At 39.2% G+C, this 24,560-nt stretch overlaps 4 protein-coding genes and 1 long non-coding RNA gene across 6 annotated transcripts; 3 read left to right on the forward strand and 2 right to left on the reverse strand.

Annotated features, from left to right (window-relative positions):
• The first annotated feature begins 15,998 nt into the window (after window positions 1–15,998).
• Window positions 15,999–17,737, forward strand: LOC6580268 (trypsin-1). Its single transcript, XM_032730319.2, has 2 exons — window positions 15,999–16,968; window positions 17,021–17,737. The coding sequence occupies exons 1-2, from the start codon at window positions 16,096–16,098 to the stop codon at window positions 17,336–17,338; spliced, it is 1,191 nt and encodes a 396-aa protein (XP_032586210.1). The 5' UTR covers window positions 15,999–16,095; the 3' UTR covers window positions 17,339–17,737.
• A 77-nt stretch (window positions 17,738–17,814) lies between these two features.
• Window positions 17,815–19,071, forward strand: LOC116804046 (trypsin-1). The gene has a single exon (XM_032729512.2). The coding sequence runs from the start codon at window positions 17,815–17,817 to the stop codon at window positions 19,069–19,071; it is 1,257 nt and encodes a 418-aa protein (XP_032585403.2).
• A 149-nt stretch (window positions 19,072–19,220) lies between these two features.
• Window positions 19,221–20,621, forward strand: LOC6580270 (protein cutoff). The gene is made up of 4 exons (XM_002006084.3): window positions 19,221–19,843; window positions 19,904–20,033; window positions 20,092–20,296; window positions 20,354–20,621. The coding sequence occupies exons 1-4, from the start codon at window positions 19,306–19,308 to the stop codon at window positions 20,591–20,593; spliced, it is 1,113 nt and encodes a 370-aa protein (XP_002006120.1). The 5' UTR covers window positions 19,221–19,305; the 3' UTR covers window positions 20,594–20,621.
• LOC122757700 lies at window positions 19,818–21,490 on the reverse strand. The gene is made up of 3 exons (XR_006357814.1): window positions 21,463–21,490; window positions 21,253–21,305; window positions 19,818–21,174 (listed from the first exon to the last, which is right to left on the reverse strand). It is a non-coding gene; the product is annotated as an uncharacterized LOC122757700 (long non-coding RNA).
• Window positions 21,491–22,156: 666 nt separating this feature from the next.
• On the reverse strand, window positions 22,157–22,785 carry LOC26527755. Of its 2 annotated transcripts, XM_032730025.2 has the most exons (3): window positions 22,548–22,785; window positions 22,330–22,479; window positions 22,157–22,274 (listed from the first exon to the last, which is right to left on the reverse strand). In XM_032730025.2, the coding sequence occupies exons 1-2, from the start codon at window positions 22,671–22,673 to the stop codon at window positions 22,354–22,356; spliced, it is 252 nt and encodes an 83-aa protein (XP_032585916.1). In that variant the 5' UTR covers window positions 22,674–22,785; the 3' UTR covers window positions 22,157–22,274; window positions 22,330–22,353. The 2 variants fall into 2 exon arrangements, with proteins under 2 accessions (XP_032585916.1, XP_032585915.1); XM_032730024.2 differs by having other exon boundaries at window positions 22,157–22,479.
• Between the last annotated feature and the right edge of the window lie 1,775 nt (window positions 22,786–24,560).

Consider the following 24,560-nt stretch of genomic DNA (forward strand, 5'->3'; position numbering starts at 1 on the left):
TTATAAAAAATAATAACAAATCTTAATAATTAGTGAGAAACTCAATTATATATTAATTCAATTATGTATTTCATTTATTATATAGTATATTGAATTTTCAGATATATTTCGTTGCGTTATTTTTTGACTGTGTGAAGAAATATGTATTCCTAAACATTTAAAAATTTAATTTAAATTTGTATTTTATTTTATACTCGACGAACACCTAATTTAACACTATATGTAACTCTACCCATGTTGGAATTTAAAACTCTTAATGTTCTTTTTATTTTTTTTATTTTTTATTTTTATTTTATACATATAATAAAAATTTTACTTCAGCTGCCAGAATTAATATATTTTTGCCTACCATTTGTATATGTTTTCTTTGATTATCTTGCATATATTTAATTATTTGCATTTTTTTTGTAATTTATGGTAAAAGTGTGCTGGCTTTCGGCTGCCTTCCCATGCAAGTCAGCTTGCTATATTGTGTCTGCCATCTTTTAATTTCCGCTTTCTCGCACCTCAAACGCGACAAGTTGTCAATGCCATTTGTGGCTGGGCAATGAATCCATGCATCCACTCACTGGATGGCCCACACACACACACACATGTGTCATCAATGTGGCTGACAGTGCTGCATTTCATCATTTGCAGCAATTGCCGTAGTCGCAGCCGCAGCAAGTTTATTGTGAGAGGTGCGTACGTGCCTTTGTCGTTTATTAGTTTACGCTGGACACGGTTGGTGTCCAAAGGAAATTAAAATAATTCAAGCATTAAATTCAATTTCATTTTTGCAGCTGCAAAAAATTACGACATGCGCAAACTCAAGAGATTATTTAAGAACGAGAATTGCTTTTTCTTAAAACTGAGCAAATTTATATTATATATTTTTTTATAGCATGAGCAAAAGTGAGAATTGAGAGTATGTGGTGATGAAAAATATATTCAATATAATCAGTTGATTAAATAAAATATTAAGGGATTAATCTAAAGCTTGTGTGAATCGTCCTGAGCTAATAGGAAAATCTAATAATGCTACAAAAAACATCTCTGTTTATATGAATCAAAGTGATGACCATAGTTTCATCTAGGTATTAAATTTTATTTATTTATATATTTATATTTTTATTATTGAATAAATTTTCTAAGCATTAAAATAATGTAAATACTATACGTATGTGTATATTTTTGTTAGAGCTAAGAAATTTTATCTAATAATATATAAATAAATATATATTCATAACAATAAAATACCTAAATGAAACCTTGTACATCACTTGTATCAACTATGTGCTTTTCCCACATGCAAATTGCCAATTGCATAACATTCGCATATGAGAAACAAAAGATTTCTTTTTAAACAAACTTAAAATATGCTCTTATACAACTTTTTATATATTTTAATTTTTTTCCCCACATTTCTCTGTTCTTTATCGGAGCGCACATTCCACTGGCAATAGAAAACAATTTCAATTCCAACAATTTATGCCAGTTAAACAAATTTAATCCTTCGTGCAGGCAAAAAAAAAAAAAAAAAAAAAAAAAAGAAGCAGCTGGCACAAAACTAAATCCAGACAATTGAATTTGTTGCGGTGATGTTTTATATGGACTCGCAATATATATATATATATTCCTGATGTACTAAAAAGTATATACGTATATATAATGTATATACATGTGTGTGTACAATGTGTAAGGTACATATATATTTTTGAGCTCTGCTCGCTGTGTGGTATTATTTAAATTGAATTTTCAAATTAAGTTTATTGTGCTGCAGCGCACAGAAATTTATATTCTATGTGCGATTATTGTTTCGCCTCTTGCTCGTTTTTTGTATTTTTCCGACGTTTTTTAACGAAGGGCTTCGCTGGGCTTATGCTATATTTATTTATGGCCAGCGACTTGTTTTGCTGTGCCCGCTGCGCCCTGGTTGAGCCACGTGTCAGGTCTAGGGATTGGATGGGCATATTCGTATTTTATTGTATTGACTGCGCCTCAATTGAAACAATTGAGCAATTGATTTGCATGCATAGAATTTGTAACTGGGATTTCCGTTCAATGATTTATGGCCACGCGTATTGCATTTCATTTGATTCTCTACAATAATTCACAATTGGCAAATACTCACTAAATAACAACAGAAAAGGAAGTTTTCAAATTAAAGACAGCAGAGCTAAGAGTTTGCTTGAGCTGTGCAATTTACAATGTGTGAGACATTAGTTAGTGTGTTAGGATATGTGAGGTATTAGAAGATTTGAATGATTTATTTTATTATTTTGCGTAGACACAAGAAAAGCAGAGATTCCATAATCAAATTGATATCAAGTAAGTAATGAAAGGCATGGAGAGAATATATAATCGAATAGATACAAATTAAACTAGGCCTACTTCTGTTAACGCTAATGCAAACTAACAAACTAATTTAACGTGATTTTATCAATATTTAATTGAAATGTAAATTTATTCTGAGCCATTCATATGGCTTACATATCATAGACTATGTAATCTACATTTTCCATTTAGGTTTTAGTTTTAGCTCTAATATATGCCAAGCCTTTGCCAACAAAATGTTTAGCCCTAGTCCAGATGTAAGCTGTCTCCTATCTTTACATTTTTATATATATAAATATATTCTTTCTTTTATTTTATTTTATTTTTTTCAGATTGTCTATCTGGCAAACATCACGCATACGCACTGTCGTGCATTGCACCCAATTTACATTTACTTGGCAAATCGTTAACAATTTTTGCGCAGCGTCTAGTTGGCACCATTTGGTCAGCCAAACAAAAAGAAGGCAACAGCTGAAAGCGGGCATAGGCGACTGCACAATACTTGCTCACATATGAATGTGTGCTGACAAAGACTGAAGGTAAGGGTCGAGACTCTGCTGAGTTATGCCAAGCATTGTGGAAGAAATAGACTAACAGAAAAACTTCTATATATGTGAATAAATATATGAATTTTTCAGCTTGCTCATATTAATACCTTCAGTTTCTATAACAATAGATAGCAAAGCTAATATGCACCTATTTACACTGCAAGTAGAGTATACAGCATATTTATATATATTTCTATATGTATTTCTATACGTATACAAATAAATTAAAAATCATATAAAAACGGACAACGCACTGCAGATCGCGTTTAGCTGGCGCCTAGGGACCGGAGCCGCCGTCTCAATGACGCCTATGGGCCAACAACCCGTTGGCCACGCATTTTCCCTGAAATCCATGTGGCTCGCTCGCACAATTCTTGACTGCACAAAACTAAATGGAGAGCTTGATGGGAAATAAATGTATTTAGGAAATGGACAGCATGACTGGCCGAAATAAAAAATTGTGCAGAGCTGGCGAAAATTGTACACGAAAAACGGGAAAACGGAAAGCGGTCAATGGAAAATGTAGCACACATGAATGTAACATAAATAAAGCCAAGAAGTGTCAGCCCGCGTTCAATGTGTGTCAGCAGGCGCTTTAAAGAGTAAGCGAAACATTAGAGATTTCAATTGGAAATTTTTAGATAATTTAACTTAAATATGCAGTTTTTGGAAAAACTCTTGCAAATGCTAATTTATTGCCTGGGAGTCAGTGTGCACTGCCGTCACGTAAATCGCTCCAGTTGCAGGTGGTTTCAGTTCCAGCTGTTGCCGCACTCGGCCCGTGGAACGTGTCGCGTGGAACAGCTTGCAACATGAGCTTGCCACCGCCTACGCATGGCTACTCTAAGCTGAATATTAACCGTGGACCCGAGCCGACTGCACTTATCGTTTTAATTATCCCGCACGTAATGCGCCGACAGCTGGCGAGGTGCGAGCTTAGTTGCAACAACTATTTGACCAGGGCAGGTGCACGGGCGGGGCAGGTGCCGGGGTCAGAGTACTACAGGTAATTAGCATCAAGTGCCAGCCGGTTAGTGCATATAAATTAATGAAATAGACACGCGCGAGGCGGTCAGTGAAATGCATTTGCTAACCGAAAAGCTACTACACATTACTACAGACCCAAAGTGCATAATTTATGGAACGAAATGATAAACGAAATGGACCAGCGATTACATGATAATGTGTGCAAAAGGAGGCAAATTAATGTGAACGCCTAGAACTAGGCAACAACTATGCGTCTAAGACGACAATTTATTGGGGCAAGTCAACTTTCGGGTACAGTAGTACAAACAACCCTCCACTAAGCCGGTCAGCCGGTCAGCTGGTCAAGGGGTCAGCTCCCCGCCTCCTGCCCAGGACAGGGCTAAACGATGCTGACATAGACGACAAGCACTTGGACATCGACGGGTGCCAATTTTCTGTTGATTACACGACAACAGTGTTGCGTTGTGTGCACTGCCCACCCTTGCCGAGAGGGTGTGTGAGTGGGTGGTGGTGTCATCAATGGGTGGTGCCGTGACAAGGGTCAAATGAAAGTTTTACGAGCACTCGCCAGCATTTAAACTACACCCAAACTGGTGCGGCTGTTGCTGTTGTTGTTGTTGTTGTTGTTGTTGGGTTTTACTTTATTTATTTTAAGTTTAATTCGTTTGGTAGCTAAAAAGGAAATTGGTTCAAGTGGAACAGACGAGCGGGAAATCAGCTAAATAGATTTATCTAGTGAAAGTTTATCACCTGCCGGGCTAAAAAGTGTGAAACGTCCATGAAAGTTGCTCCAGCTGCGACTGACACTTTCAAAATTGGGCTTAGACGGAAGTAGAGACAGAGTGAGGGAGAGAGAGAGAGAGACTTTGATTTCATACAATGATAGAATAGAGTAGACTTTAAGCTCAAGTATGAGCGATTATTTATTGAAATCGACTTCAATGGACAGCAGCAGTTAAAGCATAACTAGTGCAGGGCAAAGAGTGAAACTATGCCATTAAATCTGAGCCCAGGCAGAAGCCCCATTATAAATCTTCAGATATCTGACAAACTATCCTCTATGCAGTCTGTCTGCCACTCCAGCTGACCCAATGCCCACAAATTGTTCCGTTACGGGCAGCACTTGCTGCTGGCAAAATCATACATACATCAATTTGGGAGCATTCGTCAGCAGCAGCAGCAGCCACAAAAATACCACGTACTGTGTGAGATGAGGGTGGGCGGGGCACTATCGGGGGGCCAAACGGGGACAGCAAAACGTTGCAGAGTTGCTATGACAACAAATGCCGCAAACTGATGTGAATGCGGCTGTTGCAGCTTCAACTCCGGCGTTTGCATTTGCTCGCGCGATATTTTGAACGACGCACTCGCTTTTGGGCTGACTGTCAGACATGGCAAGGAATTTGAAAGTGATGTCTGCCAGACCGAAATTGTCAAAACAATTAATCATTGATGAAGAAAATGTACGTGTACGTGCAGTAGCCAAGAGCCGAGTTGCCCTCTGCCAAGCAACCAGACACCCCTCCCCCTCCCCCTCCTCCTCAACGCCCCACTCACCGCTCAACCACAATCGCTGCCTGACTGCATTTTGCATATTTGCACCAAATGTCATTAGTTAGCTCGTCTGGCGACATTTGTCCATTTATCTTATGCCATTTATCCAAACGGGGCATTGCACTCGATGCTCTAATGCATTTTGCATTAACCAAATGCCACATAATTGTTTTAACTAGCCCGATTGAAACCCAAGAAGTTGCAAGTTGAAAATTTAATTGCATTTCGATTGCCCCAGAAATGATGCCCCAAGAGAAATAATATTGTTATCCTAACTGCGATAATCAATTGCCAATCGCCTTCTGGGCGCTGCCTTATTGAGGTCAAAGGCAGATAAATAATGTGCATTGCATTGATTATTCTAATTGGCTTCATTAGTCTGAGCATTTGCATTGTTTATTTGAACTAAAATTGGCCAGCGCCTAAGACATTTCAGCAAATTTTCATTTCCCAAATGACGAATTTAATAATTATTTGGTTAGTGGAGCAATTAAAGAGGACAATTATAAATAAGTCAAGGGAGCACTTACAACTCTTTAATTAAATACGTATATCAACATTTACAAATTTATATTATTTCCTATTCTTATTTATTTATTGTTTGTAAATACTAAATACCCGCTTTAAATATACGAAGTATACGATATTCAGTGAAAAAGGACTAATGGTGATATAATTTTTGGTATTTTGTCGTAATTTTGTATTCATGGTATTTTTCGGTATTTGTGTGTTTTTATACCCTGAACCCAATGAAAATGGTAAATCAGGGTATAATGTTTTTTTGGTATAAATAATTCTGTCTATACTCGCCTTAAATATACGATAAATAAAGCTGTGAAAAAAATAAAATAACGATATTAACTGAAAAAGGATTAATGGTGATATTTCTTTTGGTATTTTTTTTTAAGTTTTTTGTTGTATTTATTGTATGGTAACGATATTCAGTGAGAAAGGATATAATGGTGATATTATTTTTGGTATTTTTTAGTATTTATGGTATTTTTCGATATTTTTGTTGGTATGGAATTAAATAAATAAATCTGTCTGTAAAAACTCGCCTCAAATATACGATGTATACATCTGTAGAAAATAAAATAACGATATTCACTGAAAAGGGATTAATGGGGATATTAGTTTGGGTATTTTGTTGGTATTTTTTAGTATTTTATGGTATTTTTTGCTATTTTTGAATTTTTTGGTATGGAATTAAACAAGTAATTTCGTCTTAAAATACTTGTATATTGTATATTGTATATATGTATAGCTGTGAAAAAATAAAACAGCGATATTCACTGAAACAGGATTAATGGTGATATTATTTTCGGTATTTTTTGGTATTATTGGGTTCAGGGTCCCAATGGAAATGTGAAATCAGGGTATAATGTTTTTTTGATATGGAATTCAATAAATAAGCCTGTCTATACTCGCCTTAAATATAAGATGTATGACTGTGAAAAATAAAATAACGATATTAACTGAGAAAGGATTAATGGTGATATTTCTTTTGGTATTTTTTTAAGTTTTTTGTTGTATTTATGGTAACGATATTCAGTGAAAAAGGATAAAATGGTGATATTATTTTTGGTATTTTTTAGTATTTATGGTATTTTTCGATATTTTTGTTGGTATGGAATTAAATAATTAAATCTGTCTGTAAATACTCACCTCAAATATACGATGTATACAGCTGTAAAAAATAAAATAACGATATTCACTGAAAAGGGATTAATGGGGATATTATTTTTGGTATTTTTTAAAGTTTTTTGTTGTCTTTATGGTATGGTAACGATATTCAGTGAGAAAGGATATAATGGTGATATTATTTTTGGTATTTTTTAGTATTTATGGTATTTTTCGATATTTTTGTTGGTATGGAATTAAATAAATAAATCTGTCTGTAAATACTCGTCTCAAATATACGATGTATACAACTGTAAAAAATAAAATAACGATATTCACTGAAAAGGGATTAATGGGGTATTAGTTTGGGTATTTTGTTGGTATTTTTTTAGTATTTTATGGTATTTTTTGCTATTTTTGAATTTTTTTGTATGGAATTAAACAAGTAATTTCGTCTTAAAATACTCGTATATTGTATATATGTATAGCTGTGAAAAAATAAAACAGCGATATTCACTGAAACAGGATTAATGGTGATATTATTTTCGGTATGTTTTGGTATTGTTGGGTTCAGGGTCCCAATGGAAATGTTAAATCAGGGTATAATGTTTTTTGATATGGAATTCAATAAATAAGCCTGTCATACTCGCCTTAAATATACGATGTATAGCTGTGAAAAATAAAATAACGATTTTAACTGAAAAAGGATTAATGGTGATATTATTTTTGGTATTTTTTTGGTATTTTTTAGTATTTCTTGTATTTATGGTATTTTTTTGCTATTTTTTAGTTTTTTGGTATGGAGTTAAACAAGTAATTTCGTCTTAAAATACTCGCTTCAAATATACGATGTATACAGCTGTGAAAAAAAAAAATAACGATATTCACTGAAAGCGGATTAATGGTGATATTATTTTTGGTATTTTTTGCGGTATTTTTTCGGTATTTTTAAAGTATTTTTTTATATTTATACTATTTTTCGGTTTTATTGTGTTTTAACAATTAAATAAAAAAGTATTAGTCACCCTAAAACGATTCAAAGCTTTGTATTAATTATAGTAATTATAGTAAGCATTTCAAGTTTTATAAATAAATATATTTTGGAATGAATCTCAGAATACATTTGTTCAGATGCATTGGGAGCTGTATATATTTTAATACGTTTCAAACCATCTCTTTCCTCCTAAATTTCATATACATATTTAATATATTTCATATTTAAATTACATTACACAAACTCTTTATTGAGTAACAGTAAACTTTTTCTTAACATCTCCGAGCCTGCCACAGAGTAGAAGAAAAGTAGAAGATAAATTCGGCTTTTTAAAGTTTGCCCAGCAATTCTGCTTATCAAAACTCTGTTCCAATTAGCCACGCGACTTTCGAGCCGTTTGACAGCCAATTCGCTGTCCCAAGACCCCCAAGCGTTACACGTTTAGCCACTTTAAGCGCTTGTTGACGACCATAAAAATCGAAATTCACAGTAACAGCAGAAGAAAACGAACTGAAAGAAAAGAAAAAAAAAACCTAGAGAACCAAATCAATTTGAATAGAAAAAGCGCAGCACTCGAGTTCCTCGAGTGGAAAATGTAAACAGAGCGAGAGCGGAATAGAACGAAAGCATTATGGACCACATAAAATAGAGGTTTGTGGACGGACGAACGAACGTGTTTTTGCTCTTTTGTAGCTGCCCGAATTTCAATCGATTGTCCCGAACACAGGCCGAAGGCAAAGCGCACAAATCGAATTAAATGCTGGAGACAGGTGATTGGAATTTCATCGCCTAGTCGTGCCCTTGCCCTCTCATCTCACAAGCGGCATTTTTATGTCCCATAAAGACTCATTATATCCATGGAAATTGTCTCATAAACCTGGCAGCAAAACTGACCCGTTATAAGATACCGAAAATTGCCATAAAATGTTCAGAGTCGATATTTAATTGAAGCAAAATTAAATAATAAAAAAAATCTGATCTGATCTGAAAATGTGCATCATTAGCATGAGAGTGGGTAAATTTGGGGAAATACATACGTGCATGTATGCTTATGGCCTGATAACAAAATATTTTACATGTCTGTAAAATGTTATATTTTATCTTATAAGATAAGAAGTCAAGTCAATATGTTAATATATATTTAATGATGAAAATAATTATGTTGGAGGTTGGGTTAAGCAGCTCCAGAATATAAACATATAAATTTGGGTCAAATATCAATATTTTCCATTTTGAAAATGCCAGACATTATATACAAATCTTTTCTTTTTCAGTTCGTAGATAAGTAACCTTATACTACATTAAATTCTATGATATTCCTCAATTACATATATAAAAACAAAAACAATAATAACAAACGCTTTATATTTATTATGCAGATAATAACATTAAATATTTGAGTAAAAAGTTGAAAAAAAAAAAAAAAAAGTATCAATACAAAGGTCGTCGCTCACATTCTTCATATATCCGGAAAAATGCGCCTTTTTGCTGGCTGAAAAAGTTTTATAAATAATTTATTTTATGCTTTTCACGAATGCTCATGCAAATTTCATTAAAAACTGATTTCCTATAAAAATTACAATCAGCCAAACTTGCCAATAAAAAAACACGTAAAATATATATAAAATAAATACAATAACAAAAAGCAACAACAAAGTAAAGCCATAAAGGAATAATTTGTAACTGCACACACGAAACTGGTTAAAAGGCGAAAAGTGCAAACCGCAATTAATTAAATCCGTAGTTAATTTTATTGTCAGCGGAAGTGGCAGCCACCAAAATAGCGCAAATGAAATTATCGGCGTTGACAAATATACAGAAAAAAGCATTAAAAAAATGTATAAAAAAAAAAAAGGTTATCCTTGCTGGGATAAAAAATAATGGCTAGAACTGATTTAAATTGGGTTGAGCATGAGCCACAAAGGCTTTTGGCATAATTACAATTTTAAAAAACATTTACTAAAATTTCCGTGAGAAAAACTTTACAGCTGAGCCCAAAGTCAAATGAAAGTGTTTTTAAAATAAAAGTAAAAGAAAATTTAAGTTAAATTGGATATTTAATAATACCAAATGTAAATTGCATTTTGATCGAAGCAATTAACGCAATTAATCAGTTCAGGCCTTGAATTTACATGAAATATTATATCTATGTATATTATGTGATAAACAAATACATTAAATAAAAATATAAAAAACTTAATTTCTTATTTATAAAAATTCCCTTCTCTAAAAGAATGCAAATATAAAAATTATAATAAAAAGGCGAATTTCAGATTTTCTTAATATATTAACATTTTTTTATAATATCTATATTTATAAAAAAAAATGCAATAATAATAATACATAATTATAATTATAAAAAAAAATTATGTTATTAAAATAATAATTTATTTGTATTTAAAATAAAAATACTTTTTCTTAGCTTGACCAATGCATTGCAATGTTAAACATAATTTATTTTAAAACGAACTAAAATTAAATAAAATATTGAGATTTCGCATTATATCTGTTCGAAATTTTAAGTATATTATTTTGATATAGCATATGTGTTTCTCAATTCTTAATTATTTTATATAAATTAAAATCAATGTTTTAAGCTTTTTTTATATACATATATTATATATATTTTATTCGAAATATATATATATATATTATTCGAAAATGCAAATTCCATTCAAGCTTTCTTTTATGATACGAAACTCTTTTGGCCTTTTAAATATTATTGAATTATTAAAAGACCATAAAGATTGCCACAAATACCGGGTAACACTTTTATGCATATCATGTTTTTTTGCCGCAGTACATGAGTCCGTAATTAATTTATTATGAGGCTTGCGTGAGGCAGTCTCGTTGCATGCCACAGCCACTCGAGAGTTGCATGCAAATTATTGCTAGTTGAGCATGTCCCGAAATTGTATCCTCCAGCTGCAGCAACAACTCATAATCGACAAAATTCGCGTGCTGGCCAACTTGCAACTTGCAACTTGCGACTTGCAACTTGGAAGCGCCGCAAGTTTAACAGCAACTCGAAACTTTTCCCGTCTACCCAACCGGGACCCAATGCCAACACGGAGGCATGGCTGGCATGCGAAGCATTGTGGCAGTCTGCTCTTTGACCTTCATGTTAGTTGCCAATAGAAACGATTGCAGTATTATTACGCCAGCTGCAACATGTGTTGCATGCCCATTGATGATGCACCTTTCAGCGCCCGCCTTTCTTTAGACTTGCCTTTAAATCTAACACTGCAAGCAGCCAACTTTAGCTGCCTCATACAAAGCTCGCTCCTGCTTCATTTGGGCTTGAATACAAACGAAGCGCCAGCGGCTACGCTGACCACGTCGGAGTCCTTTGGACCACCGCACACCTTTCACCAGAATGCCAAAGCGCGCATTGGCTTAATTTGTATGAATGCCAAAATGCAAAGTGCCTGCAAAATAAAAATAAAAATAAAAAAAACAACAACAAGAAAAAACACGAATATATATGTATATATATTGAAATAAAACTGAAAGCGCAAATGGAATAACTAATTAAATTTTTCGACTGCAAATGAACAAAGTTGCCTGCACCACCGCAGAGCAACGAGCGCAGGAGTCAGACGGCTCTGTCCCGTTCGGGCAGTTAACTGTTAACTGCCAGCTACCAACTACCAGTTTAATTAACTTGGCTTATAAAATTTTATGCTAACTCGCAGCGCGCATTGCAAAGCATTATCTATGCGATATAATAGTTGGCCATAAAGGTTGTCTATGCAAATATGTTGCAATATCTCTGTTGCCACTCAATTGCCGTTGGCTTTAATGGAATCCATCCACCCAGCAGCCTCTTAGTTCCGGTTCGCAAGGGTTGCCGTAGCACTCCCCATCCGCCATCTCCTGTACATAAATCAGGAGTGAAATTTTTACACGCAGCCAACTGTCTGTGAAAATTTCATTTTCATGTACCGCGACATGTACATATCCAGACTTCGCGCAGCTTCCCGGCTTACCGACTCCTGCTCCGAAAAGGCCAAATTGAAGGGTCACAGCAACACGGTTTTAATTGTTTTTTGAGGTTTTTCGGACAATATTCAAAGGGAGTAATTTAAATTCCAGTTTGTAGCCCGTAGCGGTGTTTTTTTTTTATACCCTGAACCCATTTTCAATGGGAAATCAGGGTATAATGGTTTTGTTGAAATGTATGTAACAGGGAGAAGGAGGCGTGGCAGACCCCACAAAGTATATATATTCTTGATCAGGGTGACGAGCTGAGTTGATTTGGCCCTGTCCGTCTGTCTGTCCGTCTGTCCGTCTGTCCGTCTGTCCGTCTGTCCGTATGTATGAACGCGTCGATTTCAGAAGATATAAGAGCTAGAGACTTCAAAATTTTTTTTAAAATGTCCGTAATTACAGCGCGCATATCAAGTTTATCATTAAAAATCGATAACTCATCCCGATCTTTTTTATCGATAAAAAACCTTATCGAAACCCAGTCATAAAATTATATCTTCTACACCTTTATTGCTAGAGTCTCCAAATTTTTAATGTATGCTTATATGCAATTTATACAATTTCGGTTTTTGTTAAAATTTACCCCCCACCTCTAAATTCACCCCCTCACCCTCACTTTTGTAAAAAGCGTATTTCAAATACTAGAGACTTGTGCTTTGGCAAGTACATGCATATTCATGTTCATGAAGATCGTACGTCCATAAAAAAAGTTATTAAACAATTAAGTTCTCATAGTAAGCGCACACTGCAGCCCATGCGTGTTTATGCGTGGTTGCTTGTATGTGTATGTGTGTGTGTATGTGTGTGTGTGTATGCGTTTGTGTCTGTATGCGTGTGTGTGTGTATGTGTGTCTATATGCGTGTGTGTGTATGTTTACCTGTGTGTGCGTACGTGCGTGTGTGTGTGTGCGTGTTTCTTGTGTAAGCTGAAAGTCGCGAAAAAGTATTGAAATATCTATTGCTCCAAGGGTTCAGGGGATCTCGTAGTCGAGCAGTCTCGACTAGAGCTTTCTTACTTGTTCTTTTTCCTTTTTTTTCTGGCTCGAACCTTTGTGGCTGACAACTGCCCAGCCCAAGCAGGGAGCGAGCCAGCCGGCACATTTTACACAATTTTTTGAGTATTGAAATTTCGTTAAAAAAAAATAACATGTTTTTGATAATTTAACATTTTAATTGTAGACGAATAGAGAAATAGAGGAATATCTTTTTCTTTATGAATATAAAAACTAATATAAATTAGCTAGTTCTATTCTCTTTATTAATTTTCAAAATCTGCATGAATACAACCAAAACTTTCTATCGTTTGATTTTTTAATCTTTATCTCTCTCTCTCTCTCTCTCTCTCTCTCTATCTCTATCTCTCTCTCTCTCTCTCTCTCTCTCTCTCTCTCTCTCTCTCTCTCTCTCTCTCTCTCTCTCTCTGTCTCTCACTCTCCCTTATTTTATCATTCTCTTTGTCCCACTGTCTCACTCACTCGTTCAATCACCCACTGTATCATTCTTTCACTCAATCTCTCTATTTCTCTTTCACACACACACAAACACACACAAAACTCACACTTACATACTCACTCTCTTTATCGCTCAATGAATCTCTCTCACTCTTTCTCTCTCTCGCTCTCCTACTCACAATTACATACTCACACTTTCAATCATTCAATCTCTCTATCTCTTTCTTACTCTATTCCTCTCACTCTCTCACATTGTATCACGCACACCCATTCTCTCCTTTTCTTTGCTTGGCTCTTAGTCTCCCTAGCTCTCTCCCTCCCCCTCTCTCTCCCCCTCTCTCTCTCTCTCTCACTCTGTTCCAACATCCCTCATTTGATCTTATTAATCATATTATGATCGCCAATCATTCAGTCAGTCACTTTTATGCATCCACATAGTTAATATTCATTATATTTGCAATCTGTCGCATAGCTCAAATGGGCGTATAGCTCACTCGATATCGCTCTAATTGCTGTCCCGAAGCTTATTTAATGCCCGCTCACTCGTAGCATCCCGTTTGCATTTAACATAGCCTATTAACATATCTGGCAACGTGTGCAACAACAGCCAATGCCCTGGCCCTGGGCCTGGCTGTCCCGCTCTGTCCACCAACCCAAAGCCAGGGAGTGGGTTCGATGTCAGACTCTGTTGGTGGTCACGTTTCGAAGCCAGCAACGAGACAGCCTTGCATAATTGCGCCGCCAAGTGCAGGTCTGCAGTTCTACTACCTCATCGCATAAATAACCCAACAGGCACACACACACACACACATGGAAATACTTCTATTTTAAATAAATACACACATACACGTACATACATATATGTGTGTGTGTGTGTGTATGATGTTTGGCTTTTTGTCTAGCATGGCTATTATGCAAATGGTACTTTGTTTTAACTGCGGTTGGCCTGATGACTATGGCTGAGACCAAAGCTGAGCTCCACATTAGTTCGTCATCAGCATTGGTCTCTCTCTCTCTCTCTCTCTCTATCTCCCTTCCTCTCTCTTTCTCTCTCTCTCGCCACATTACTCGGACAATTGATATGCCAAGTGTTATGTGTGCGCATACTAATGACTTTTTCCAGTGGCCCGTCAGCCCAGCCATCTGCAACTGCATCTGCATCTGACTTGTGTCGAGCTCATCTGTCAACTGTGGCCATCTATCAATAAATGTTCAACTGCCCGACTAAACGGCGCAGTCGCAACTGCCCAGCCCAACCCACACACACACACACACACACACACACACATACACACCCTCATTACATTAAGTTTTTATTGTCGGGGGCTGGCTACTTGAGCCATACCCAGTTATACATATCTCTGCCTCTGACTCACTCACAACTCGGCCAGGCACGCATTGAGCTGTCTCACAATTGTTGGGCACAGAACGAGCAGAGCGGACAGCCGACAGACGACAGACGACTCATGCCCCACTCTCAGACATGAGTGTGGCGCTGTCCCTAAATCGAGTTTTAAACAGATTTTTTTGTTACTTCTTAAGTGCACTTAAAAGTTTTACGAGCGCCGTTGTTAGCATAAGGTAACTGCATTCCATAGAGCTCTAATAGAGTTTCGACAGCTGTAAAAATGTATCTATTTACAAGTAAATGAAGCATTAGCTTTAGCTGAATGCATTAAATCTGCCTCAAAGCAGTGTATTTACCAAGTCAACCACGTAAAACAGTATACAAAAAATAAATAAAAAAAATAAAAATAGATATATATTTATTTATACAAACAAATACTGGGGCTATACCAACAAAAGGCACACACACACACGCACATCGAGCAACAACAATAAAATAAATCAAAAGAAAGTAAAATTACGACGCGTCGCTCCATCGAACTGCGAATCTACAGCATATCAAAATGTATTTCAATAAAATCAGCGGCGAGAAAAACTTTCGCTACTTCAGTGGCAAAAGCAAAAACAACAACAACAACAACAACAAATACCGAAATCTATATGACAAAATAAAAGTGGAGAACATACATATTTATGCAGCTAGACGAATAACAAATGCGCTTCCATTTCAATGAAATAAATCAAATAAAACCCGTTGAGGCTAGGCGACTGAACTCAAATAAATCCGCAAATTAAATAGCGGAATTCTGCAAATTATAATATCTGAAATGAATTCCTATTATTATATTTGAATAACTTTTTAATTGCTTCGGCTGACAGAACGCCGCAGAATTCTATAGGGTATAAAAAGCCGTTGACTAAAGCTCGAAAATTGTGTGATATTGTGTTGAGTGAAGTATTATTATCATGGTCAAACCGGCGTGGCCTACGCATGCGCAGAATACAAAACCACAGACGCACACACACACGCACACACACATATATATATATATGTACATGTGTATGAGTTTGTAGATTGGCAAAGTGGACGTGCCACAGGCCAGAACCACTTTTTTTTTTGTTTTTTTTTTTTGTGTGGCTTGTAATGTGAATTTCGGTGAAATGTTTGTCGCTGGCTTTCAAATTTGTGGCTGGCTTTTCAGTTTGCATCGAGCCACACGAGTTGGTGGTGTCGCTTGAGCGTAGAGAAAGCCACCGAACAAACTTTTTTTCCCCAACATTAGCAAAGATGACTTGGAGCAGTTTGCCGAACTGCCTGAAGCTACCGCTGCTGCTGCTGCTGCTGTTGCTGCTGATCGGATCAGGTGCCGCGCAGCAGTACAACGCATCGGCGCTGTCTGCGGTGGGCCCAGCGCCCATTTCGCCCGTGCTGAAGCAGTCCCAGAACACGTTCGTTCAATGGGTTCTATCACTGCTGCCGCAGCGACCCGGCGCTGCCACCGAGAGCGTCACAATTGCCGCGCTGAGCAGCTCGGCGACGACGCCCACTGCGACGCCAGCTGCGGCGTCGACAACCTCAACAACCGCAGCAACAACCACAACAACTAGAGCAACAACCACAACGACCACAGCAGCGCCCACAACAACGCGAAGGGCAACGACGCCGGCGCCACCGACGCTGAGTCCGCCGAGGAGCTGCAGCGACTGCGTCTGCGGCGTGGCCAACATCCAGAAGCGCATCGTGGGCGGGCAGGAGACGGAGGTGCATCAGTATCCCTGGGTGGCCATGCTGCTCTATGGCGGACGCTTCTATTGCGCCGCCTCCCTGCTCAACGATCAGTTCCTGCTGACCGCCTCGCACTGTGTCTACGGCTTCCGCAAGGAGCGCATTTCGGTGCGCCTGCTGGAGCACGATCGCAAGATGTCGCATATGCAGAAAATCGATCGCAAGGTCGCCGAGGTGATCACCCATCCCAAGTACAATGCCCGCAACTATGACAACGACATTGCCATCATCAAGCTGGACGAGCATGTGGAGTTCAACGAGGTGCTCCATCCCGTCTGCATGCCGACGCCCGGGCGCAGTTTCAGGGGAGAGATCGGCGTCGTCACCGGCTGGGGCGCCCTCAAGGTGGGTGGGCCCACCTCAGACACGCTGCAGGTAAGCTGGAACGACTCGATCGAAGCAATTCGTGGCTAACGATTCTTTGCAGGAGGTTCAGGTGCCCATTTTGTCGCAAGACGAGTGCCGCAAGAGCCGCTACGGCAACAAGATCACGGACAACATGCTCTGCGGCGGCTACGACGAGGGCGGCAAAGACTCCTGCCAGGGCGACAGCGGCGGCCCCCTGCACATCGTGCCCAATGGCACCAGAGAGTATCAGATCGCTGGCGTCGTTTCGTGGGGCGAGGGCTGCGCCAAGGCTGGCTATCCAGGTGTCTATGCGCGAGTGAATCGCTACGGCACCTGGATCAAGAACCTCACCAAACAGGCCTGCCTCTGCCAGCAGGAGACCAAGAAGATCAAGTAATTTGCTGCAGAGCTCTCGCAGTACACTTGCTTTGGCAACAGCAACTGAAGATGAGCATGAGGATGAGGATGAGGCTGAGGCGACTGAATGAATACTCTATAATAACTATTTATTATTTACGATATGCCCTCAGTCAATCGGATTTGCCTTGATTGGACGAAATTCAAGTTTTTCCATTGGAAAACTTTCGTTATTTTTCGTGATACATCAACCAAAAGATTCCAAGCATAAGACACCAAACGGAAAGTTTAGTTTTTTAGTGGCAAAAAAAGACTAATTTCTTTCTCTAAATTATGTTCCAAATTATCCATATAATGTGAAAAGTTAGCAAATGCCTCTGCAAGTGTATCCAAGGCTTCGACTCGTCGAAGATATTTTATTTACTTATTTTCCTTATTTATTAAATCAAGAAAAAGAAAAAAAAAATCAGAAAATCTCTTGAGTATTTATAGAGTTGCAGCATTCCAGCATGTGGAATGGCAATAACCTTAGCTGGGTCCGGTTTGGCGGCTGGTCTAGCCAGTTCTGCAGCCGGTCGAGGCCGGCCTAGGGTTCTGCTAGCTGCTAGCTGGGCCCTCTTCTTGTGGGCATTGGCAAGGATGCGCCAATTCAGTTGCCAATTGCCAGTTGGCCAGCTTAGTTCGCTAACCAGAATGAGATACATTTGCTTGCTAGCCTCAGTGGTGGGCCTGGCCCTGGCCACGCCCAGTCTGCGCGGCGCCTCGGAGCCGGCCAAGATATTGGAGTCGTTGAACAGTATGCGGCAGAACAGCTTCCTGGACTGGATCATGTCCGTGCTGGGTCCGGACTCTCCCGAGACGGGCGTGTCGCCCGCCAAGCGGGAGTGCCCGGCCTGTGGCTGCGGCAACATCAATACGCGCCATCGCATCGTCGGCGGGCAGGAGACGGAGGTGCACGAGTATCCCTGGATGGCCATGCTGATGTGGTTCGGCAGCTTCTATTGTGGCGCCACGCTGGTCAACGATCAGTACGCCCTGACGGCGGCCCACTGCGTCAACGGCTTCTACCATCGGCTGATCACGGTGCGCCTGCTGGAGCACAATCGGCAGGACAGCCATGTGAAGATCGTGGACAGGCGAGTGGCTCGCGTGCTCGTCCATCCCAACTACAGCACACTCAACTTCGACAGCGACATTGCGCTCATCCGGTTCAATGAGCCGGTGCGTCTAGGCATCGACATGCATCCCGTTTGCCTGCCCACGCCCACCGAGACCTTTGCTGGCCAAACGGCTGTGGTCACCGGCTGGGGCGCCCTCAGCGAGGGTGGACCCATCTCCGATACTCTGCAGGAGGTTGAGGTGCCCGTGCTGTCGCAGCAGCAGTGCCGCGAGACCAACTACGGCGCTGACAAGATCACCGACAACATGATCTGTGCCGGCTACGTGGAGCAGGGCGGCAAGGACTCCTGCCAGGGCGACAGCGGCGGGCCCATGCATGTGATTGACGAGAAGCAAACCTATCAACTGGCTGGCATCGTCTCCTGGGGCGAGGGCTGCGCCAAGCCCGGCTCACCCGGCGTCTACACACGCGTGAGCAACTTCAACGAGTGGATCGCGGCCAACACTCGCGACTCCTGCGCCTGCAGCCAGTCCGAGGAAGCCTCGCCAGCCGAAGCTGCCACCACAACCACTGAGCAGCCAGAGCAGCCAGAGATGGCCACGGCTCAGACCAGCGAAGATCCCGAAGTGCAGGAGGCCGAGCTGCCTGTCTAATCTAATTTTTTGATATATGCTGATATATTCTTTTCAATAAAGGCAATGCCCAGATCATATAGATTTCTCATTCCATAATTCACAATTCCAATTTTACATTTGTCAAGTGAGCGAAGTTTCTAGATTTATTACATTGATGCATTTTACAATACTATTCGATTGCCCTAGTCAACACTGGCGTTTGACATTTCAGTCGAAAGAAAAGTTTGCTAGCCACAGACAAGATTTTCCACGATGTCCTCTGCTCCGATCATTTTCAAGCTTAACAACTATAGGAAGCATACAAAAAATAAGCGAAATCAAACAGAGACGAATGGCTTCAACTTGCCGCCGAGAGTACTTGGCGGCTTTAGTGTGACGAGCGAGCGCATCTATAAGGACGATGCGCATCTGATGAAATTTCTATTGGTACCGGATGCAGACAGCTTTCCCTTGAATCTGAGCAAAGTAAATATCGCATACAATGGGCGCGACCAGCACGCAGAATATCTGGACAATATGCTGTACTTTATTAGGGATCATCGGGATGCGATGGTCTCTGGGTCGGCGGTGCGGGCGGTGCGGGCGGACATTGTCACCCAGGAGAATGTGTTGACGACTCTGCTGTGCACGCTCTACAGGAAGAGCAACTGGCGAATCTTGGGCAGCAGATATCGTGATACGCTTTACCTGTGCCTGGCGCGGCCGCAGTCAAATGAAGCCGCTGCAGAGCAGCTGGCCAGAGAGCGTCGAAACTGTATGGAGACTAAACTGAAGCATTTGATATATTCAGGTAAACGCAATGCAGTACAATGACAGGCACAGGCGATAGTTCAACACTTTGAGATTACAGACACGCCCCATTTGCCGCCCAATGCGCGCAGTCCTAGCGGAGAGTTCTATGGTGTCTTCAGCCGCAACATTGGCGAACTGGCCGTGGTCTATGCCTCCAGCATGGGTGGGCATCGTGTTCAGCCTTTCGAGTGCGTATTTACTGTACTTCAAGTACCACTCAAATGTCAAATTTTCTATTGCCTTTAGCGCACCAGACACGTGGTCAGGCACCTTTGTGGAATGCAAAGTAATTCAGCCGCCTAGGTTCAAGCCAAGGCCAGTGGATGCCTTGAGCTGGTGGTTCGAGTGCTACTTGAAGGATGTCAACGATATTTACATAGCTCGACCCAAAAACTCTGGACTTGTTCACAAACTCCACAAGTGCACCTTGGCCACACTCATGCGAGATAATGTAAGTTATGCGGCTAAATCATATTTACTCTGCTGATGGAGCTACTTCGACCTGCAGGTCAAGAATTGGTCCTGCGAGAAGTGCATCGATTGTATGCACTTTCTACTGCTGCAGATGCGCAAGGTCATGGAACTGGACAATCCCAATGCGGTGTATCAGTTCGATTATATTGCCCGTCCCGGCGTACTTACATTCAGCCTGATTGCGGAGCGCAACGAGCAGACATTCATATCCGATTGGTATCGCCAGATGCTGGATAAGCCACAAGGAAATATATCCCAAAATGCGAGCGCCTAAGCGATCAAATAAAAGTTCTTTAAATTGAGCAAGTCGCTGGCAAGCATTTAACTTCTTGGGGTCCACTCGGCAAGGTGTTGTTGCCTGGCTGCCATCGAGCGACACGCACAGGCCACAGGCCACAGACACAACACAACACAACACAACACAAGAATCTGACCCTCGGGTGACTCAGTTGTTATTGTTCTCTCGCTTGTTAACTGGCATCTCGAGCCGCTTCAATTTCCGTCTGTAATCTGCGTGTGTTTTTCTTGTTCTCTTTTTCTCTGTTTTTTAACTTAACTTTGCCCCAGAGGCATTGAACAATTTTTCTGCTCGAAATTGGCACTAAATCAAAACACGAATTGCACCAACGGGCAACAACAACGAGCCCGACTCCTACACGCAGTGCCTGAGCTGCTGTCCCATTGCTGTGCGGCTCGGCTTGGCAGCGATCCTGAAACATTGATAAACAACTAAATAATAGAATAAACAGCACAAAAGGTGCTAAAACATTAAAGGCGGCCTTTGACGTGTCCGTTCCGCATAAAAGTGCACAAAATCGTTGAGAGCGGCCCGTTGGCTTTATGATTATGCGCACACTGGAAGGCCAAGTTGGTATATTGAGGCATAAATAGTTATTTTCAAAGGTGCTTTCAGTTTGATTTTCTATACCATACCCTGTGCGGAGCTCAAGTAGATGAAGAGGCATATTGATTTTGGCGTATGTGCTCTATAGAAACATAGGTAATAATGATTTATACATGGTAAGTATTCATTCATATAGGTAAATTCAAACATATATATATATAAATATATATATATATATATATATATATATATATATATATATATATATATATATGTATGTATGTATGTATAAGACTCACTGTAATTTTAAAGAATTATTTTGAGATTGCATAAATTTTATATATATTATAAATATAAATATATTTTATATATTTTATATTTTTCTCCAAATGGTTCATATCTCTTTTCCCATGCTTGTGAGTCAATCTGTGCCTGCAGCATATCGTAGCCTGTATATAGGGTATCTGCTAGTCAGTCAGAAATTAAACTTGATTAGTTAACATAATCTCCAAACGAGTTATAGCTTACTCTAGATTTGGCTATCCAGATTACTCTACATTTGGCTATCCATTAGTCACTTGATTAAATATTCACTCTCAACAATTTCTACTTTAGTCTCTATTGTAGGGTATCTGAGAGTCGCTCTCGCTTAGTCCGCCTCTCTTTTTTAGCGCTCCTTTTTCCAGCCATAGCGCATATTTGCTGCAATTGAGCGCATTTTGTGCTTAGCCGCCGGCTGGTTAAAAAAATTTATTGGGGCGTGAAATTGTTTGATTGAATATTAGTGTTTGTGCCTTTATATATACATACAATATATACATATTATGTATGTATGTAGTTTCTCCTTTGGCTTTTCCTGTGGTTCGCTTGTTGAAGAGCCCCAGAGTGCTTTTAAATTGCCACATCAGTTGTTCGGTTTGCTTAAGGTACTTATCAATATGCATATAAATTATAAAGTATATCAAATATAAAATAAACATATTATAAATGGGCTTTAAGTTGTTGAAAAGTCGGTACAAAATTTGGTAAAATTTATTTTCTTGCATCACTTTTATACAGGGAAAGCGCTAAAAATTTCAATTGTCTTACATCACTTGAGTATGGTGCTGATCTGATAGAAGAGTTTTAAAAGTCACCATATATCGTGTACAGTATTGTCAGATTACCATTGCGGGTCAAGTGTCACTTCCCTAAGCAATTCCAATCATATGCAATGCACAACAAACAGTATTGATTAGGGTAACACTGAATACCAATGCGCCGACCAACAATTTCTCGGCCATTATCAACACGACATCGAGTATATTTGCAGCTGGCTGAGGATGGATGGCATGGTAGGAGTCTAAGCACTAAGAGTCTTTCACTCAACTTGCAGCGTACGCACCTCTATGAATGTTATTGCAAGGCTCAACGATTGCTGTGCAATCACCACACAGAGGGAGACGCAAGTAATTAGGGCCATTAATGTGACTATGGCCAGAGCTTCCACCAAGCGAACGGCGACAGGCATCCTACACACACGAACAATCTGATAATATTTGGAATTTTAAAACTCTTTTTGATAGAGGCCCGAAATTTAAGAAAAGTGACAGGTAAACGAGAGTAAACCTAAATGTTTCAGAAAATCAAATATATCATAGCATATAAATATATATACATTTACATATGTATTTTTTTTTTTACCAAGAATTCCTTTTTTTTTTTTAGTTTTTTGCAATTTCAATCGCATGCATAATCAGAGCTAAGCTCTCGCGTTAAGCCAATTTGTTCGACATGCAAAAAGATTTCAATTTTTCAAACTCATTTCGTGCGAGTGTGGATAAATAAGCCCACACTGTTTGCGCTGGGCAAAGCCACAAAACCGCCAACAAATTATAGTTTTCAATCGTTTTTTTTTTTTTTTTTTCTCCTGTTTTCCTCTTTTTGCATCCCATTTGAAGGCATAAATATTTTTCAATATGCAATTCCAATTATCCTATGCAAATGTAATTTGTCTCGCTGCCGAGCAATTTGGTTCCCTTTCCAGCTGAAAGCGGCGCGCGTACGCCCTAAACTAGGCCCGTTCTGTCCGGCTTTGATGTGTCTGCGTTGGCATAGATTGCTCTGAATTATGGCACTAAATGGCTAGACATGTTACATAATTCATTTAGTCCGAGCCAGGCGCATAGGCAACAACCAGTCGCTTCCTGCCCCTAACAAAAGCAATGTCCACAATAGTTGCGTGCTTTTTGTTTAAAGGCTTCGACATATTTGTTTTATAGAAAATTCAATTAGCCGCAAGTTGCTAAAAAGGGAAATAAAAATAATAGAAATTAATTGATTTCTATGCTGGAATCTCTCCAATAATTATGGGCATAGGGCATGAGGCAGCCCAGCGGCTATGGACTCACGGAGTACGGCTGGGAGAGCGGACAGAGCCTGCTTAAGTTGAGTTTTATTGGCCAAGACGCAACACGGAGATTTTCCGGTTTCTGGCTGTGATTTCTTCTTTTCAGCCAACTTCATAAAAATCCTAAAATAAATATTTGCACACATAAGTTCAGGCGGCGTTGTCGACGTTGTTGTTCCCGTCTGGAGACAGACAGCAAAATAAGCGGAAAGTTTTGTCGCAAATCCCCGGCGTGGCCCAGCCGCAGGCAATCGATAGACAGAAAAGAGCAAAGCGAAATTAAAATATAACCAGAGTGGAGAGTAGACGACTAGGAATTGCCCTGAAGTTAGCTAAAAGCTGGTTCTATGGTAAGCAAAGGATATATATGTATTTCGAAACATATATATAAAGTATATAAAAGAATATTTATAAATTTTAGAATATAGAAAGAACTGAACTGCTTATCCTCCGCATTAATTCTAGATATTTCTGAACGGTTCTTAATATTGAAAAATTAAAGAAAAATCTTTAACGTTTCAACAGATATCATATGGTGCATATATGTATATGCCCATTTATTATATATTTATATTTACTTCATATCTGATTTTAATCTTAAAATAATGCTAACAATGTTTAATAATTGACTTTTTAAGTTGTATATTCAAAATCTTCGCAAATTTATTAATTAGTAATAGCCAAAGAAACTAATAAGAAAAATTAAAAGAATATATACACATTATATAACAGTAATCAGGAAATGTTCATCCTCTTACCCCTCACACATTGCACTTCGTAGGGTATTGACATCATCAAAAATCCAGCTTGCGATTTTATTCATATTATTTAAGCCCCTTGGTTGCAGCAGCCTTAACGTCTCAATATTCAGCTCTTATTGTATTTCGTATTTATTGATATGAAAAAAAAGTGAAATAAATAAACCAACAATTTGCATTGCAACATTAAAATTGTGTGTCCAATGGTGCACGAAACCGGAAATGCCACCTGTTATTTGTATACAATATC

This window comes from Drosophila mojavensis, unplaced genomic scaffold (assembly GCF_018153725.1).
Source record: "Drosophila mojavensis isolate 15081-1352.22 unplaced genomic scaffold, ASM1815372v1 contig_80, whole genome shotgun sequence".
Lineage (NCBI taxonomy): Eukaryota > Metazoa > Arthropoda > Insecta > Diptera > Drosophilidae > Drosophila > Drosophila mojavensis.